Consider the following 17604-nt stretch of genomic DNA (forward strand, 5'->3'; position numbering starts at 1 on the left):
GTGAAACACCCAAAACATGCAGGACAGAGGACCCTTCCTTCATAGCAGCTTTTTAGGGTTGTTTTCCTGCTGGAGGGAGATCCACCGCCCAGGCTAATGTCTCTTTGCAGCCTCTGACAGGTTGAGCAACAATTAGCTCAAACATTTTCCCATCTCTAAGCGGCTTCATTATAACTGATCCAAAAATAGGTATATATCTCTTAAGATGGGTGGTTGTGCACCTTAATTTGAGCAGATGAATTGCCAAAAAAGTATTTTCACCATTAAAAAAGGGAATTAGATATTATGCACTCAAAATACAATAGTTGAGTTGTTTTATTTTCTTATTATATCTGTTTATTGTCTTATTCTATATCTGCCCAAATCAAAGGATAATCAACTTATTTTAACAAATAATTTCTGCAGCTTTCGATCCCACGGCTTAGAAAACCCATTCCCACATCATGATGCTACCACCACCATGTTCTCTGTGAAGGGGGTGTAGGTGGTTAGTGGGTGGGATAAATAAGTGTAAGTAGTAAGTAGATAAGTAAATTGTCCTTAAAATAAGTGCATTTTCTTGAATTGGGGAGGTAAGTGAGACAATTTGCCAATGGAACAAAACAATTTACATTTACAATAGGGAAAAACTATTGAATTGTTTTATTTCAAATGAATATTATCTAATTATTTTATTTAAGAGTAAAAATACTCCTTCCACTGGCAAACTCTCTTATTAACCTGCTCAAATTAAGGGTAAATACACTTAATTTAAGAGATTTTTACTGATTTCTAGATCGTTTTTGCAGTGTAACCACACTTTCTCTTGTTTTGAGAATGCAGATTGTGATTTTACAAAGTCTTAAGTGCAATTGTTTTCCTGCACTTTGCACTTATTTGTGAGTATTTTAAGAGGAATAATCTGCTCTAGCTCAGTATTTCAATCTCAAATCAGGGTCAGAAGGACCTTTTTTGCTTGATTTATTTTTAGATTTGTTCTTTTTTGCTTAAATGGGAACTTTTAGCAGGCTGTGCTTCCCACCACCTGAGCTGTTTGTCTCTGCAGATCCTCCAGAGTTAGAGTTGCTCTTTCCAGACCCACCCAATGCCACACTTTTCAGATCTTTCTGTTTGTAAAACAAATGGAAAAGTATCATTTTCCCTCCAACTAATTTTGCTCTTCTTTGTGTCGGTCTGTCAGATGAAGCTTTGCGTGAGAAGATCTGGAAAAGGTCAGCGAGTATGAGAACTGTTCTGAACCTGAGGTGTAAACAGAGTCGTCGGGTTTCCCCCCCAGGTGTTGCTTCCAGCACATCGCTGCCTGCTAGAAAGACAACTCATCGCTCACCGCTATGGCTCCGAAAGTGGCGGTGACCAAGGCCCAGAACACCCCGACTCCCAGGATGATGGTGTTGATGGTGGACATGGCAGAGTCCGATGTTGTGATCAGGATGCACAGACACAGCTGAAAACATCACACAGACGCTCCGTTACTGACACCGGCACACAGTTATTTCAAACAGAATCCAGCAACGTGAGCGTTCAGGTCACAAGGCGAGACAGGCTGGGATACATGTGTGCAGGGAAGCAGCTGCATGGGCTCATCTCTGAACCATGTCACAGAACCAGAGCAGCAACATTTCTGATCTTTGTCATCCTCGGCTTTGAGCGCTCTGCCCTCTCTCACGCTGCAGAAATGCAGCATGTCATACATGGCCGTCCACAAGCCGTATCTGGGCATCCTGAGGCTCACATGCATGACCAGCCAGGCTGCCTACAATCAATCTGCAGGGAGGCGCTTCTTCTGACGTCTTAGTGACGTCTGAGAGCAGCGCTGATAAACAAAACGAGGCTGGGAGAACAAAATCTCGCCGCTGATCGCACTGCGGAGACGGTTTATCATGCATGCTTACCTGAGCCTGCAGGTCAAAGGTCACCATGGAGAAACACAGGTTGAGGAGAAAGTACTGCTCCTGGAGGCTCTCCAGGGCCCCGCCCACACGGAACGCCATCATGTTGGGCCTGAGGATGAGCATCATGGTGCAGAGCATGTGAATGATGCCCAGGCTGACGATGCACACGAAGCGAACCTGCAGCACAAACACACAAATAAAAAACACTGTGGGGATTTCTTCTCTGACTTGGACTAGGCCGTTCTAATATGGAGGCGCTCCTCTCCTTCCATCCTAGCTTCATCCCTGATGAAGAAAATCCATCATGGTTCAGAGCCTGAGGGCGGTTTTCTGCAACATGCAGCAGAAATGTTTTCTGCTCAAGTTGCCCTTTTTTTTCTCCAAAGTTATATATAATATTTTGTGCTTCTATGCAACAAGCCGACCCCCCTTCTCCATCCTGAGCTGCAGATCTCTGCAGCTCCTCCAGAGTTCCTATGGATGCCTCTCTCCCTGCCACTTTTGAGGTCAGCTTCCCCCCCTGATCTGGCCTCTGATCCTCTGCAGCAGTGATTATGCTTCACTCTTGGCTAACATGTATGTTTTAAAAGAGGAAAATTTGCCTGTTGAAGCCTGGTTCTGTGGCGGGGCTTTGAGAAGTCGGTATCTTGTCTGCAGCTGTCCAGCTAAGCGCTAAGCAGCAGTCAGAGTGCGGAGTTCTTCTTTTATTTTTCTAAGCACACAATGCAAGAGCTATCTGACTATTAAAGGCCGCCGACTTCATCCTCTGACTCTCCAAACCGAGGTCATCCAGGATAGCTGTCTACTGTAACTGATTAATGACCACACATCTACCTGACCTACCTTTAACAAAAATATTCCTTTAAGATAAGCAAACCAGCAGAGCCAGAAATGCCGAACATTGTTACCTGCAGCTCTCTAGGACTAAACGGAGAGCGGTGATTGCTTCTTAAAGTCTCTAAGGGCAATAAAAGGTGAAAAAACTACAGGATGACAGGTGAGAAGGGAAAGGGCAGCAGCAGCCACTCAGAACTACACAAGAGGACCTGATTAATGATCTGAAGAGGGCCCAAAGGTTGCAGTTGGTAACACACAATGACATCATGGATTAAAATCCTGTGAGGCCCATTAATAAAGCAGCTAATGTCCAGCTGGTCAGTAAAACAGTTTTAAAGTTTTACTTTGGTTTTGAAGTTTTGAGGAAGAAACCCTGAAGCACAGAGGTGGACATATCATGCTAAGGGGGAATTTTCTGCAAAGGAGACACAAAGGAACGACTGCAGGGTATTTAGGATGGGAGGAGCCACATGTCAATCAACCTCCCTCTGTTACAGAGATGAAGAGTGTGAGAACAAATGCAACAAAATGATCATTAATTATCTAACAAGAAAACAAGATATTTCTTTTTTTTTTTTTTTACAAATATTTGGTTTTTCTTAGGTGAGTTTATCTACAATCATACAATGTTTCTACACAATTGATCGCCTCTGGTCCTCTGCAGCACTAACTTATACAAATAAATTAGTGCAATTAAAACACACTTTAGATTCCTCGAAGTCCACCTTTTTCTCCTTCAACCAGTAACTAAAACAATACATTTTGTGACCAACTTTATCAAGGAGTTGTTTACTTTTTCAGACGTGGACTTGCAATGTTGGCGGGCTGCAGCTGTGGACTGATTTTTTTTTTTTTTTTTACAAATATTCTGTTTTTCTTAGGTGAGTTTATCTACAATCATACGATCTTTCTACACAAGTCTGATCCATCAGATCATCTCGTCAAAAAAAAAAAAAAAAAAAGATAAAAAGATCAAGTCCAAGAATCGGCTTCATCTGCAGCAGGTCCAGACTAAAAGATCCTCCTGAGGCTTTAAAGGAGCTCAAATGTAGCTTAGCTTTAGCACCACCTGGAGGAACAGCGACACCAAGTGGAGGAAAGGGGACTAGCAGCTGTTCAATGCTCCAAGACAGAACGCTGTTAATGTTTCCATTAAAATATACTTTCAATTCAGTCCAGCTCCTCTTCAGGGAGGAAGGAGCGTCGCAGATCTGACAGATTTCCAGCGATTCTGACCATAAAACACTTTTTAGACAAAAAGCTGCTTATCAGAAAAATTCCTTTATTCTGTTCATCTCATAATGAGTCAATAATGATTAGCATTTTGGTTATGATCTACAACATTAAAAGTAAATTTAAGTTTTCTCCTTTTTCAGTGAAAAGCTTCTGACTGAACCAGGCAGGAAAACTAAGCAGCAGGTTCCTCTGATTTGATTACCGCCATAATGAAAAGCCTCAAGTCTCCTTTAATACATCACCACGTTCCTTCTGCTGAACTACGCTACCAAACATCTGCAGACGCTTCCATTCCATGTCTTTCCTCTTAAGTTGTATGTTTCTAACATATTTACACCCAGCTGCAGCACTGAGGGCTGTTCTAACTCCGGACCCATGATGGGTCACTGTAGGACATTTGCTCTTAAAGCTACAAATCCATAGAGTAGTGCTGCCTTTACGAGCTGAAACAGACTGTTGGTTTTATGTACAATTATACCTGCAACATCCTGCAATTCAGTGAGCTTTAAATGACATTAAAGTACTTAAAAAGGTCTGGCTGAATTGGGTAGAGCTTTAATTTAAGATGGAAGATGTTGTTTCAATGTCTAGATTTACTTTCAGACTTTTATTAAAGGTATAAATGTAGAAAGGATTTAATCAAGCCTGAGAAATATGACAAAAAAAGGAACAAACTTGGCATTAAGAATTCAGCCTAAAATAACCAAACTTTGCTTTTTCTTACCAAAGAGCTCCTCAGCTTTGAATAAAATAACATTATTATTGTATTTATTTTAATCCAGGTAATTCAAACTGTTAAAACGGTTTTAATATCTGGTCCTATTTAGTGTTATTTTCTGTAATCTTTGCCAACAGATAAATTGTTTGTTTTTTCACATCAGTATCATTTTAAAAAACATCACTAATGAAATAAACAGTAAAGACGAAAGTAAAGATGCAACATTTTCGGTGTATTTCACAAATGGCCGCTTCCATGGTGGGTAAAATTGTTTAAATGTTTACTTTCTTTCTTCTCCATCAGAAAGAGCAGAAATTGAGTGAATGGAGCCCCCTAGTGGTCAGCAACAACACACTTGTTTTGTTACCTTCTACAGCCATTATTTCTGACCAGTAGTCTGTAGTTTTATGTTAAAAACTATAAACTTGCTCTCGGGGTGTGAAGTGATGCTTCTCTCTGCATTGAGATTGTCTGACGAAGAGCTTTTGTTAGAAAGTTGTTTTTCATGTCTGACCTTCTAAGGCAGCAGACTCTCTACTGCTACCAGTGGAGCTAATGAGCCTTTTTTACATGAAAACAATCAAACTAGCATGAATGTCGATACATTTTTGTGTTATTTCCTTCAAATAAGTCAGGATTTTCTCAAATCTTTACAGTTCTGTAGTTTTTCTAAAGTTTTTGACTCTTAAGTTTTTGTACTTAGTTCAGGTGTCACACCCTCTGACTATGTTAGACCAATATTATTGTTGTTGAAACAAAAAGAAACCCTGAAATAACTCACTAAAGGAGTTAATCTTGATTGAGATCTTGAATCTTTTTGTTACCAACAGCTTTTTTCCCTACAAAGTTTTAAACTCTGTAACAGTGATCATCAGATTATTTGATTCCTGAGATCTGATGCCTTTTATTTTGTCTTTCACTTTTCTCACATGCTTCCCCTCATTGTGTGTACGTTAGAAAAAAATAGACAGAAAAATAGGGGTAAAAATCAACTAAAAAGGCGTAAAAATCGTGCAGGACTCATGGTGCAATAGTTCACCAGGGTCCAATAGTAATCAGGCTGGAAGTGAAAATGAACCAAGGAGCTATTTACTGATTATCTGACCTGGGGGAGGGGCTAATGTTTCACTTCTCTCCATAAATAAATGTGGAAAAGTGGATTTTGTTTTTAATAAGATCAATTTTTCCCAAAATTTCCCTTTTAAACAGAACATTTCTAGTGTTTCCTTGTCATGAGAATATTAGAGGCTCAGAGATAATAGAGAGATTTTTTTTTACTTTAGTTTTGGTAAATCACTGATTTTCTCAGTCTGGGTCAGTACCGGGTGGAAACTTTTCCTAAAACGAGATGGTTTTTTTGAAGGTTCAGTGACTCACCAGCACCTCCTGCTTGCCCTTGGAGCCCACCACGGCGTAGTTGATCACCGAGCGGATGAAGACCACCAGCACGCTGAGAACGAAGGCGATCAGCTCCTGTCTGTTCTCCTGCAGCACGCCACGGGTGATGTAGTAGATGCAAAAACCTGCAGGGAGACGGACGTTTAAACCATCCATTCAGGTGAAAGCAGCTGAAGACAGTCTTTCTGTTTGCAGTAGCTTCCTGTGATGCTGCCCCTGTAAGGCTGCACATTATTCTTACTATATATAGATCTTTTTTATATTTCCTTCACAAGCTTCAGAGTATTTTATTGCCATTTTATAAGATGGACTAAGAAGCACAAAAGAAGAAAAGGTAAATGGTTTCAACACTTTATGCAAACTACAACCTTAGATTCTACTTAATGGGTAGCTGCTTGTTTAGCTGATGTCTGCCGGCTTTGCATGAAGTTTTTAACCTGCCCTTATCCATACTGCAGCATAATATTGCCACCGTCATCTTCCATCGTTTTCTGTTAGTTTTCCTTAAATAAAAACCATTTTTCTCCCGTTGGTCAGAGGGTTCTGTTTCAGTCCGATCCAAACAGCCCCTTTCTTCTATGGATTCTCCTTCACAGATGCTGACAAACTCAAACCTTGATCTCTAATAATCTTCCTTTAGCTTCTAACACCTGAGCTGTGTCTCCCTGCAGCTCCTCCAGAGTTCCCACTGACGTCTTCACTTCTGCTCTGATTCTCTCCTTGTTCTTCTTTGATGTTGTTTGTTCCTTCAACATCTAGTGCAGCGGTCACGGATTAGAAGACCGCGATCCTGATCCTGACCCAACTGATGTTTTTTTTTATATATATATATATATATATATATTTTTTATTTTCAATTCAATGTATAACATGGATGCATAAACACCTCATTTTATTTCAGTGTTAAAATCTGTTTAAAGTAACAGATTTTCATAATTTTTTATTTTAATTGGTTACCCCTGATCTAATCCTGAGGTTAGACTACATGCATTTAATCACGACGTTCACTTCTTATTTTGGACTATTAGATTAAATGGAGCAAAAAAACAAACAAAAAAAACACATTTCAAGCCACACTTTCATTCTGTGTAAAAAATAAAAAAAAAAAGAAAAAGAAAAAAGAAAACTACAATGAATGTGTAACGAATCAGCGTCACGTAGGCCACTTTAGGGGAAAGTATTGATGGGAAATTGAGTCAGCTGTAACCTATGAGGAGGAGGATGGGAGCCTAGAAGTGAAACAAGAAAAGGAAGTTGTTTTATTTTAGTTTTGGAGTCGGAATTTGTCTGAATTTGACTATAGATTCGACTTTACAGACAAGTATTTAAACTTTTAGAAATGAGCCATTGTGTAAAAACCAGTTGGAATCCTTGCTGCCATATTTGTGGGAAATATAAAGGTTGTTTTTTTTATCAGAGCAAAGACATTAGTAATCCTCCACAGCTTTTATCATATGACCTCAACAAGAGAGCTTCTGCTTTCAGCGGGAAGGCAGGCTCAGGGAGCGCCTCCCTCCCTGCTGATTGAAGAACTCACATATTCCAACCAGCTGAATGAGGGACACCGTGAAGTTGTCCTCGTCAGCCACGTCCGTGGTCTTGTGCTGCTTGTATATGCTGGAGATGGTGAGGCCGAGCAGCGCCAGCAGGGACACGATGCTGAAGCAGAAATAGATCTTCACCAGGTTGGACAGCTCCGACCACGCCTTGATCTGCAGGAGGGAGCGGACAGAGAGTCTGGTCTGAATAAAGCAAAGCCCATCTGTTGCTCCTTGTGTCGGCGTGAGGGGCAGATCTGCTCACCGGTCCACATGGTGTAGGGATCAGATTCTGGTGTCTCGGCCTCAGGTTGGGGGACAGAAGATCTGAGTTCTGGTGCTGCTGGTTGTCCAACAAAGGCCTGAAAAGATCGACACGTTGGGAAGATTTTAGATAGAATTCCTCGATGGAGACGATCACTTCTAACTCTCCTTCCCTCCAACAGAAGCTGAAACGATTCCCACTATAAGAAAAATCTGATCATTGAATTTATGCAACTTCAGTTACAAGAAAACAACTAAGAGATCATATTTCTAACAGATCAAGGTCATATTCCATAAATTATTTTCTTTTTTTGCTCTTCTTTAACATTATTACATTTTGCAATTTAGCAGAAGTGAATATGGACTAAAAATAAAAATACAAAGAGCAATACAAAAATCTAAATAAGGTGAAATTGAAAACAAACAAACAAAACAGCCTTTAGGAGCGAATTTTAACGGAAAACAAACCTGAAAACTGAACCACCAAAAGACATTTATGTCAAATAGTAAAATTCTTGGCTACAATGTGTACTAACTAGGGCTGGGTATTTTGGCCAAAGTCCAGAATCGATTCGATTTTGATTCATACAGTTCTAAATCGATTAATTTCGATTCGATCTGTTTTTACAATAATGAAAGTGGTTCAATTGTGTTCAAAATATTATTTTTTCCTGTCACATTAAACACAAACTGCAAACTTGTAAATCAGACATTTTAAACATGAGATGCGAACATAACTGTGTCATAAGTGCAACCTTGTTTGTGAAAAGTGAAAAAGCCTCACATGAGCAAGCAGATGTGACACAGCAGACATGCATGAGCTGCTTTATCTTCCTGCACAAACCATATGTGCAGCATTGTCTGTATCAACTACAGGGTGTTTGCTGGTCAGCCCCCATTTGTTAATGTCTTCAGTCAACCTATTGGGTATATTTGCAGCTGTCTGGCTTGAAGTCATCTTGAGTGCATCTTTCCTGCTTATTTGAATGTGAACATCACCCGGGTCACTATAAAAGGAATCGATCTCATTCCCTAGACATCGATTTTGAAAAAAATGTAAAGGAATTGATTAAATTTTACCCAGCCCTAGTACTAACCCTATAAAAAACATATTATTCATATATACTATAACTCAAGGCACTTCAATAAATGATAAATTGACTAATAACAAAAATACTAAAATACTGATTTACCACAGACCTTTCTCTGTTATGCACTTTACCTTGGGAACAGAATCACTGGGAAACTTTCCTCCCCACTCTGTGCGCCACAGACAGAGTGGGCATGTTTCCTTTCCTTCTCATGTTCAGAACGGTGATGGGGACGTTTGGATTTCTATGGCGTTTTGTTCCACTGACCTGAGCGCGCAGTGAGACCGACGTGCAGAGTTTAGACCTGCACCCCCCCACTAAAAACCTGTCTGCTCAACTCTAACAAACTCTGCTCTGCAACCTATGCTGTGTTCTATGGAGGACCAGGAGAGCCACTGAAAAAGAAAAGATGCCATTTCAAACTAAACATTAAATCATGCAATTAGAAATCCTTCTGTACTTGACTTGAGCATTCATTTTTGTGAGGACTTTTTAATTTTACTTTACATTTTCTACTCCACCCTGGCTAATTGATAACGACACAACAACAAAACAGATGGAAAATTAGAAGCCACTTGGCTCCGATATGAATCTGATCTTTTCAAATGCGACCTTTGTCTTAACGGCCAGGTCGCATTTATCCGACCTGAACGCCATTAATACCTGACAAAGGTCACTATTCTGCGTCTTGCTATGAAGAAGTGATAAGAAAAAAAAAGCATGGCAGACAATGATGCAGAGAGCAGTATTTATGTTTGAGGATCTTGAAAAAAATTGAGTTTTTAATGGTTGTAAAAGATCGCTAGATGCGCTCCGGCACTACCATCCATGTTTACTTCCGTAAACACAGAGCATGCTGGCCTGTGACGTCATTGCGTCCTCTACTGCACATGCAGGACACTTGCCTTGTATGACTTCAGTTCACACAGGAGATAACATAGAAGTTGCATATATTTGGAAATGTGAACGGCAATGCAAAAAAATCGGATTTCGCCAAAAAAATCAAAATTGAGCCTCAAGGCCTGCAGTGTGAACGTAGCCTAAATAAAAGTACTCTAAAGGAGTTGAAATCTTTTTTAAATTCCATCAATTGAAATGGGCCTGTTCTGCTGCAGCAGGGTCTTTTAGGTTAATTTTTTTAATAAAGAAGTTAGCAAAATTGCTGCAGGCCCTGCTAGAGTAGAGATCTGATGCTACAGCCACAGGTGTCATGGTTTTGGTTCTGTTCAAGTTTTGTCTCTGAGTTTTCATTGGTCTTATTTCCATTTTGTGTTCTAGTTATTTTTGAATGTATATGAGTTCTTAGATGTGTTTTTCCCTCTTGTGTCAGTCTCCTGCTCCCTTCTTGCCTCCTCTGTTCACACCTGCTCCCAATCTGCTAATTAGCCCGGTCTATGTTTCTCTCTCCCATATATTCTCCTCTTGTTCAGTCACTCTTTGCTTGTTTGTTGACATTTCTTTGCCTCCTTGTTGTGAGTGGTTTCAGTATTTTGTGGATTTTGTGGACTTATGTTTTTAGATTTTTGCTTCTTTTGCCCTTTTTGGTTTATTAAATCTTGCATGAAACCACCTCAGCTTGAGTCTCTGCATTTGGGTCCTCTTCAAACCTCCACCCAACCTTGACAGCAGGAGGGTTTGTCAGCCTTTTAACCATGTTAAATAAAGCATAAGCATTCTTTATAGTCTTGCTCAGGATCAAGGAATAATATTCTTTTGCATTTTTGTTTTGTTTTAATTGTATCTATGACGTTTATCTAGATGTTACAGTGAATCTGGAGACCAGACTTTTTTTCAACAATCCCTTTTTTAACTTCTTCACTGAGTCTTTAACAACCTTCACTTTGACTGGAGAAATTTGAATCAATGATGTCAGGCATTTTTTAAACAAAGTGGTTGAATGTTTCAGCAGCATCATCCATAAAGATGAGTTTTCTTATTATATCTCTTTGACTAACCAATTCATTTTAAATCATGCTTTCCAAAGTAACAGAGAAGTGGTCAGACAGGCTAACATCAGTTGCAGACACTTTGGAAATGTTTAGACTCTACGGTAGTTAAATATGGAAATCCTCAGGGTTGTCCAGTGGAATGTTGAAGTCTCACACAATAACAGCTGTAATAAACACATATCACAGGAGCATGGTATTTGACTGAGAGGCGAGCATTTAAATGAAAGTTTGCACAGAAGCACCTTTTTTTTCACTGTAGTGAATCATTAAACAAAACAGCCACTAATCCACATGTCCTTTGCTATCTGCTCTCATAATAAAAAGCCTGGAGGCGTCCGCTCTATCAGGACAGGTTCTTTATTCATTTCATGCAACCATGTTTCAGTTCAACTACAACCCTAATAATATGATTAAGGTGAGGAATTAAATCAGGATATAAAAACTAATGTCATCTAAGGTTTGGTGGTTGATATGAGCTCTTTAGGTGGTTTCTTTAGACAATTTATGACTTGTTTTTATTATCCTTTTAGGCTCGTTCTCTCTGCCCTGTAGTGACACACAGATTTTGCAACCATTTCCCATCAGGGGCCCAGACCCTTCCAGGAAATGATCACTTCTGATTGAGAAATGATACACAATGTTGCTATTTAGTAATAACTGCTACCATATTCAATAATTGCAACTCACCATCCATGTTTCCCAGCAAATAGAGAGCAGGAATCATCCATGAAACAGGTCCTTGTCTTAACATGCAAAAAAACAGTTTCTAAACAGCACATGTTTAAACTCAGCCTGGACTTCCCCATTATTTCAATCCTCTAAAGAATGAGTCAACCTAAGCTTCCAGACAGATTTAAGGAAAATGTTTTAATGGTTTTTAAAGCTTATTTCAAATAGTAATTCCCATTCCTTCACAGTGCAGTCTGGTTTGTTTTTCCACCAGATTGTTTCTAACAAACAGCCTTTCTATCTCTATTTTTGCTGAGCTGATGTCGGTTAAACAGCTGTCAGCGCTCATAACGTAATAATAATAAGAGGAAAATCGGTTATAACACGGTAATAAATAGGAAAATCAACGGTTCAGCCCCATATTTATTCAATAAGCCGCCGCCGCGGTGACAGAAATGTGAAAGTAAAGATGCTGACCTTATCTCGTCCATTTCCCTGTGGAAGAACCGGGAGGTTACATTCCTGCTACCTGTTCAAGCCTCAAGCTCTCCTGCTGCTTGGATATCTATGGCTTCAACATCCACTGGGAAACTCTTCTTTAAAGGTTTCGCTTTTGTGTTTGTCCTTCCTCTGCAGCTCACAGCTGCTGCTGCCCTCTAGAGGACAAACTAAAGAAGTGCATTTTCTATGAGAGGCATTTTTTTTTTTAAAGTGAATTGAACCCTTTTTAAAACAAGTTACCATTTTTGAACATTTGCCTTAAAAACACAAGATCTACACTGTGTGCAGAATTATTGTGTGCTGATTATTTTTATTATTGGGCCACAATTGTGTTCTCAATCAACCCAAAAGACTCCTTAATATCAAAGTTTTATATTTTTGGAAGTTGATGTTTTTTTGTTTTTTTTTTAGATTTGGCCATGTTATGAGGATGTCTGTGTTTTCAGGTAAATATTACTGTGCAGAATGATTAGGCAACGTAATAAAAAACAAAAATATACCTATCTCACTTGCTTATTTTCACCAGGTAAACCAATATAACAACTTAAAATTCAGACATAAACATTTGCGACATTCAAAAAAACAAAAAAACAAAACAAAAAGCAAATCAGTGACCAAAATGGCCACCTTTCTTCACCATGATGCTCAAAAGCCTTCCATCCATAGACTCTGTTAGTGATACCACAAAATCATGAAGAGATGATGCTAATCTCTCCGAGTGGCTGCTGTGGAAATAGAGAATTTGGTTTGTGACTAAAACCTGTGCGCATTTCACAACTACTGTGTCAGACCATGTTTGGACCCTTTTCTCTCTCTGGATTTGCCTAAGTTTTCATCTCCAGGTCCGTCCATAACATTATGGAACATGGTGACAGCAGGAAATTAACAAAACGAGACCTGTCCTGTTTTTAAACAACCACAGGCCTGATAATAAACGTTTTGTTTTCCAGTCCTGAAGCCGACATAGGAAAAGACAGTTGCTGCTGAATTTTTTTTCTTTTAAAAAGATAATTTTTGGTTTAGATACTTAAGGTTGGTTCTAATTTGATCAGAAATTACACTAAAAGAATCATGGTTTAGTGAAAGCCAACCAGGCCGTACATTATCACCCTCATTAGACATTTTCCCATAGATAAAGTCATGTCAGTCAGCAAGCATTTTCTTCATTGCAAGATGCAGAAAGGAATCTAATAAGAGAAAGTTATCAAACTTTTCTTGAATAGTTGGAAGTCTATGGAAATGGAAAATGAAATAAAATAAAAGGAAAGAAAAGAAAATATATAATCGATCACTTTACCCTTTACTGATTTCTGCCAACAGGCGGTTGCAGTCCTGGAGCTCCACCACCTCAGTCAAAAAGGTCAGCCACTTCTCAGACAAAAAAAATAATTCAATGATTAAAAAATAATTTAGCACCAGAGAGAAGGAAAGCCTTATGTTGGTGCACCTCCTCCTTGTTTCCCCACAAAAAAAAATTCCCCAGTGTCTCTGTCCTCATGGTTTTTGCACACACACACATTGTGAAGCAGGTTGCAGCTCAGGTGAGCTATTAGGGTCAGGGGTTCAGAGCAGATGAAAATCCTTTTGTGTTGCTTTCCCCAGATTTTAACCCATCATTTCCATCTGGTTGCTGTGTTGGTGTGTGTGCATTGGGGGGTGGGGGGGGGGGGGGGGGGAATTGATGCTTGAAGCAGGCTGCCTTTCTCCGGCGGGCTGATGGGAGGGGTGCATCTCCTCCAGGTCTGAATTCTGAGCGGCTCCGATCAGGGAGTCCATGTTTGAAGGGCAGGGAGTAAAAAAAAAAAAACAATGATTAGTTTAAGTTTAATATTTCAAATGAATAATAATAATAAAAAAAAAAAAATAAAGTTGTTCATCTTTACCATAAAAAAGAAGAAGCCTTTTCAGGAAAGGAATGTTGTCTCGTCAGTCACCTCACTTCATCCTTCAGTCACTTTAAGTCACCTTTCCCCTCTCGTCACAAACTTTTCTCATCTATTTTCCTTAAATTTACTTTTATCATCAACCTTACTTTTCTCTATTTAATTTTGTATGTTTTCTTTATTTAATTTTAGGTTAATTCCTCCATTTTACTCTATTTTAAGTTTGTTCAGTTTTTAAACTTTTAATATGACCTTATTTTATGCCCTACTTACTTTTTTTCTGTAATAATTTAATAGTTTTTTATTTTTAGCTATGAGTTATTAACTTCCTGTAAAAATTGAGAGAGTTTTGTTTCTTTAAAAGCACCATTGAAATTAAAATTCATTATTATAACTTAGTATAGTGTAAGTTTAATATGTAATACAGTGTAAATATGTTTAGTATAAGGTTTAAACACTCTTTTTTTGACTTCTTATTTTAACCCATTTGTTTTTGAAGCTGAGAGTTTCTTTGAACTCTCCTTTTAACCATCCATCATTTTAAACTGTTTTTTTTCTTTTTTCTTTTTCCCTTTTTTTCATTTTTTTTTTTCAAAATCTGTAAATTTCTTACCTTACCTTCTTTTAGCCTCTAACTTCTCATGATATTTGTTTATCTTATCTTTAACATTTTTGTTTATTGCAACATTAAAAGAACCCTATTTTCTTTGCAATTGATCAAAAATTTCTCCTTGGGCAGTTGACAATTCCCTGGAACCTTGCCTTTTGTTCTACTACCATACTGTAGAACTGCAAAACCTTTCCCATTATCTACAGGTAATTTACCGGTTTCCAATATGCACACCATTCCTCTGGTGCCGACCTGGATAACTGGGGGGGATCCCACTCTAGATTACCGACGTCTCAGTAAAATTAAATGCCTTCTGGTGGCACCTACAACCTTCCTCTCACCCTTAGAGAGAGCCTCACGTTCCTATGCGAGGTCTTTTGGTTCACAGGTGGAACAAAAACCTGAACTGCCTTTCTGCTCCCCAAAAAGGAAAATTATCTGTTATTTCATATGTATAATCTTTAGTATTATACAAATTTTAGTGCATTAAAATGATTAACCTATTAATCTTTAATTTAGTTAATTTTTTGCTAGATTATAATTTTAATGGAGAAGAAGAGGACTTTGTTTGAACAAATTTTCCAGTATTTGATTTCTAATTATCTTTAAATCTGTAAACAACCTGTTGTTTTGTAATTTAGTTTTTGAAATTTAATTTAAACTGTGCCGACAAAAGATTCATCTCACCGTCTCAAAAAAAAAAATGGTTTGTTTTGATCCTCCTGCTGACCTCTAGGGACCTCGATGCCAGAAGTCCTCACTCCCTTAACCTTCTAACCGGGGTATTGAGGCTGGAAGACTGCTTCCTCCAGGTGGTACCTGACACTTCTGACAATCGCTGTCCTCAGAAAAAATCAGTCAAAGAGAATCCTGCATTGACAACGCCAAATTGTCGTGGGAAAGAAGTATTCAACTATTCATCCTAGTTAAATAAACGGAGATCGGTGGATTTCACTCAGTCGGCACATTTATTAATATCTTTGCAAAGAGAGAACAGTCATCATGGCACAGCATTCTGCTCTGTTCTGATCTGGGCAGGGTTCGTTCCCCCCTAGTTACAACAATCGAAAGCAGTCAGAGTCATAACAAATTACACACACTTTGCTTAACAGTAACATGTTATGAATAAACCTTGAGAAAGAATCTGGATTGTTATGGGAAGAAGCTATGTCTGGTCTACAAACAACATTCTGCAGGGAATGGTGTGGCCTTGAGAGAGAAACAGACTGAGTGAAAACTTTTATAGTGAGTAAATATGAATATTAATATACAGATGAGATAAAGATATAAATTTTCCCACAACACTTCAAATAAAATCCAGACACTCAGTCTTCAAGAGCAAGTCCAATGTGACTTAGTCAGAGAAAAGACCATCAATATATGATGCTGCAGCACCCCATACATGAAGAACGGGTCTTCCAGCCTACATCACTGCAGACAAAGCAGAGCTTCAGCTCTAATGCTTTTTATGCAGAGATGCTAATGAATTACTGAATTAATCCAGATCATGTTATATCCAGTGGTGGAAAGTAACAAAGTACATTTACTTGCTTGCTGTACTTAAGTACGTTTATGAATAATAATAATAATAATAATAATTAATCCAATTTGTACCGCACTTTTCATTAACAAAAATCTCAAAGTGCTAGGGAATATATTTACTTGAGAATTTTTTTAGGGGGGGACATATAACTCACTCCACTAAATTTCAAAGTCTACTCCACTCCATTTCGAGGAAGCTGCAAGTTACTTGTTCCCTTTGGCTCAGCTTAGCTTTGTAATCCACTGTTGCTATTTTTCTTTCTTGAAATGCAATTTTAACATGGCAGATAGCAGCCCTTAGGAATGAATTTGGACACCACTGTTTTAAAGATTAGCATGACATTATAACAATGTGAGAAACTCTGGGCAGATGATATTTGTAGTTTATTCATTTTATTAAGGCGTTAGTTGTTGCCAATGTGGCCAAGTTGTTCAGATAAGTTCTCATATGAGAGCTGTAGTTTGTTTCTGTTAATAGATTCAACATTTAACCTTTTTTCAATAGTGAAAGTTTGAGGAGAATCAAGAAAATCCTGTTTTCTTTTTGGTTTGTTTTTAAATAAGAAACCAAAAGAGCTGTCTTTATTTTTTGTGTCATTTTTATGCTGAAGTTCTTTCCAGGTGGGGTTGAATCTGTAGCAGGTGGTTCTACACGTCAATACATCATTTGGATTCTGAAAGTTATAAGGTTCTTTAAAATTACACTGAAAATTATACAGAAAAGTACTGATATTAAGACATTTTATTTGAATTTTTGAAAACTAATACTTTTTGAATACCTACTTGAACATTCATTTCTTCCATATAAAACTAGGTTTTTATTAAAACAACAAAAAGAAAAAATAAGATTAATACAAAGTGGAAGGTAAAATCACGGAATTAGACTAGACTAAGACTTAGACAAACTTTATCAGCATTAGGTATACAGAGAATGTATACAAAACTATGTTTATACATTAATAATATATTTTCTTTCATAGTGCAACCCTCTACAGTAGTTGCACTGCTTATAAAACACTAAGAGTCAAGAGATAGGGTTATTTAAATCTAGATTCGCAGAAGAGGTTGGTCAAAACCAAATCCCATGGCAAATATACGTTCCACCCCAATAAAACACCAAACAAGTTAAGTTTAAATTTGTATTAGAATATTGATTATGAACAATATAAATCACAAAAAGGACAGGGGAATAAATAAAAAAATACAATGTACCTATGAGATCTCAGGGGAAAATTAAATAAACTTGGTCCAATGTCCAAAATGAAAACTACCCTTGAGTGCACTCAAAATTAAAGTTGTCCTACCACCCCTTAATACTCAGAGTCCAAACCAAGGATTCTCAAAGGAGCCTCTGTGGTGCTGCTAAGTAGAGGAGGTGGACCAAGGAGCCAGGCACCCGGGCGACCAAGTGCGCTGATGAGACGAAGAAACGACCTCCAGGGATCCGAATTAAAAAGGAACCTTAATAAAAAAAAC

The 17604-nt window shown here is 38.3% G+C and overlaps 1 protein-coding gene across 1 annotated transcript in view; it reads right to left on the bottom strand.

The window, feature by feature from the left end:
- Nucleotides 1-12158, bottom strand: part of LOC119788598 — a 29137-nt gene extending 16979 nt beyond the window's left edge. The window contains exons 1-6 of the mRNA XM_038293111.1: nt 12070-12158; nt 7885-7981; nt 7619-7793; nt 6061-6206; nt 1893-2069; nt 1328-1444 (exon numbers count right to left, since the gene is read on the bottom strand). Coding sequence (XP_038149039.1) covers nt 1328-1444; nt 1893-2069; nt 6061-6206; nt 7619-7793; nt 7885-7981; nt 12070-12083 — 726 coding nt within the window. The 5' untranslated portion in view covers nt 12084-12158. The remainder of the gene's footprint in view (nt 1-1327; nt 1445-1892; nt 2070-6060; nt 6207-7618; nt 7794-7884; nt 7982-12069) is intronic.
- Nucleotides 12159-17604: the final 5446 nt, after the last annotated feature.

The sequence above is a fragment of the Cyprinodon tularosa genome, unplaced genomic scaffold (genome assembly GCF_016077235.1).
Source record: "Cyprinodon tularosa strain WSP-4 unplaced genomic scaffold, ASM1607723v1 ctg320, whole genome shotgun sequence".
NCBI classification, from domain to species: Eukaryota; Metazoa; Chordata; class Actinopteri; order Cyprinodontiformes; family Cyprinodontidae; genus Cyprinodon; species Cyprinodon tularosa.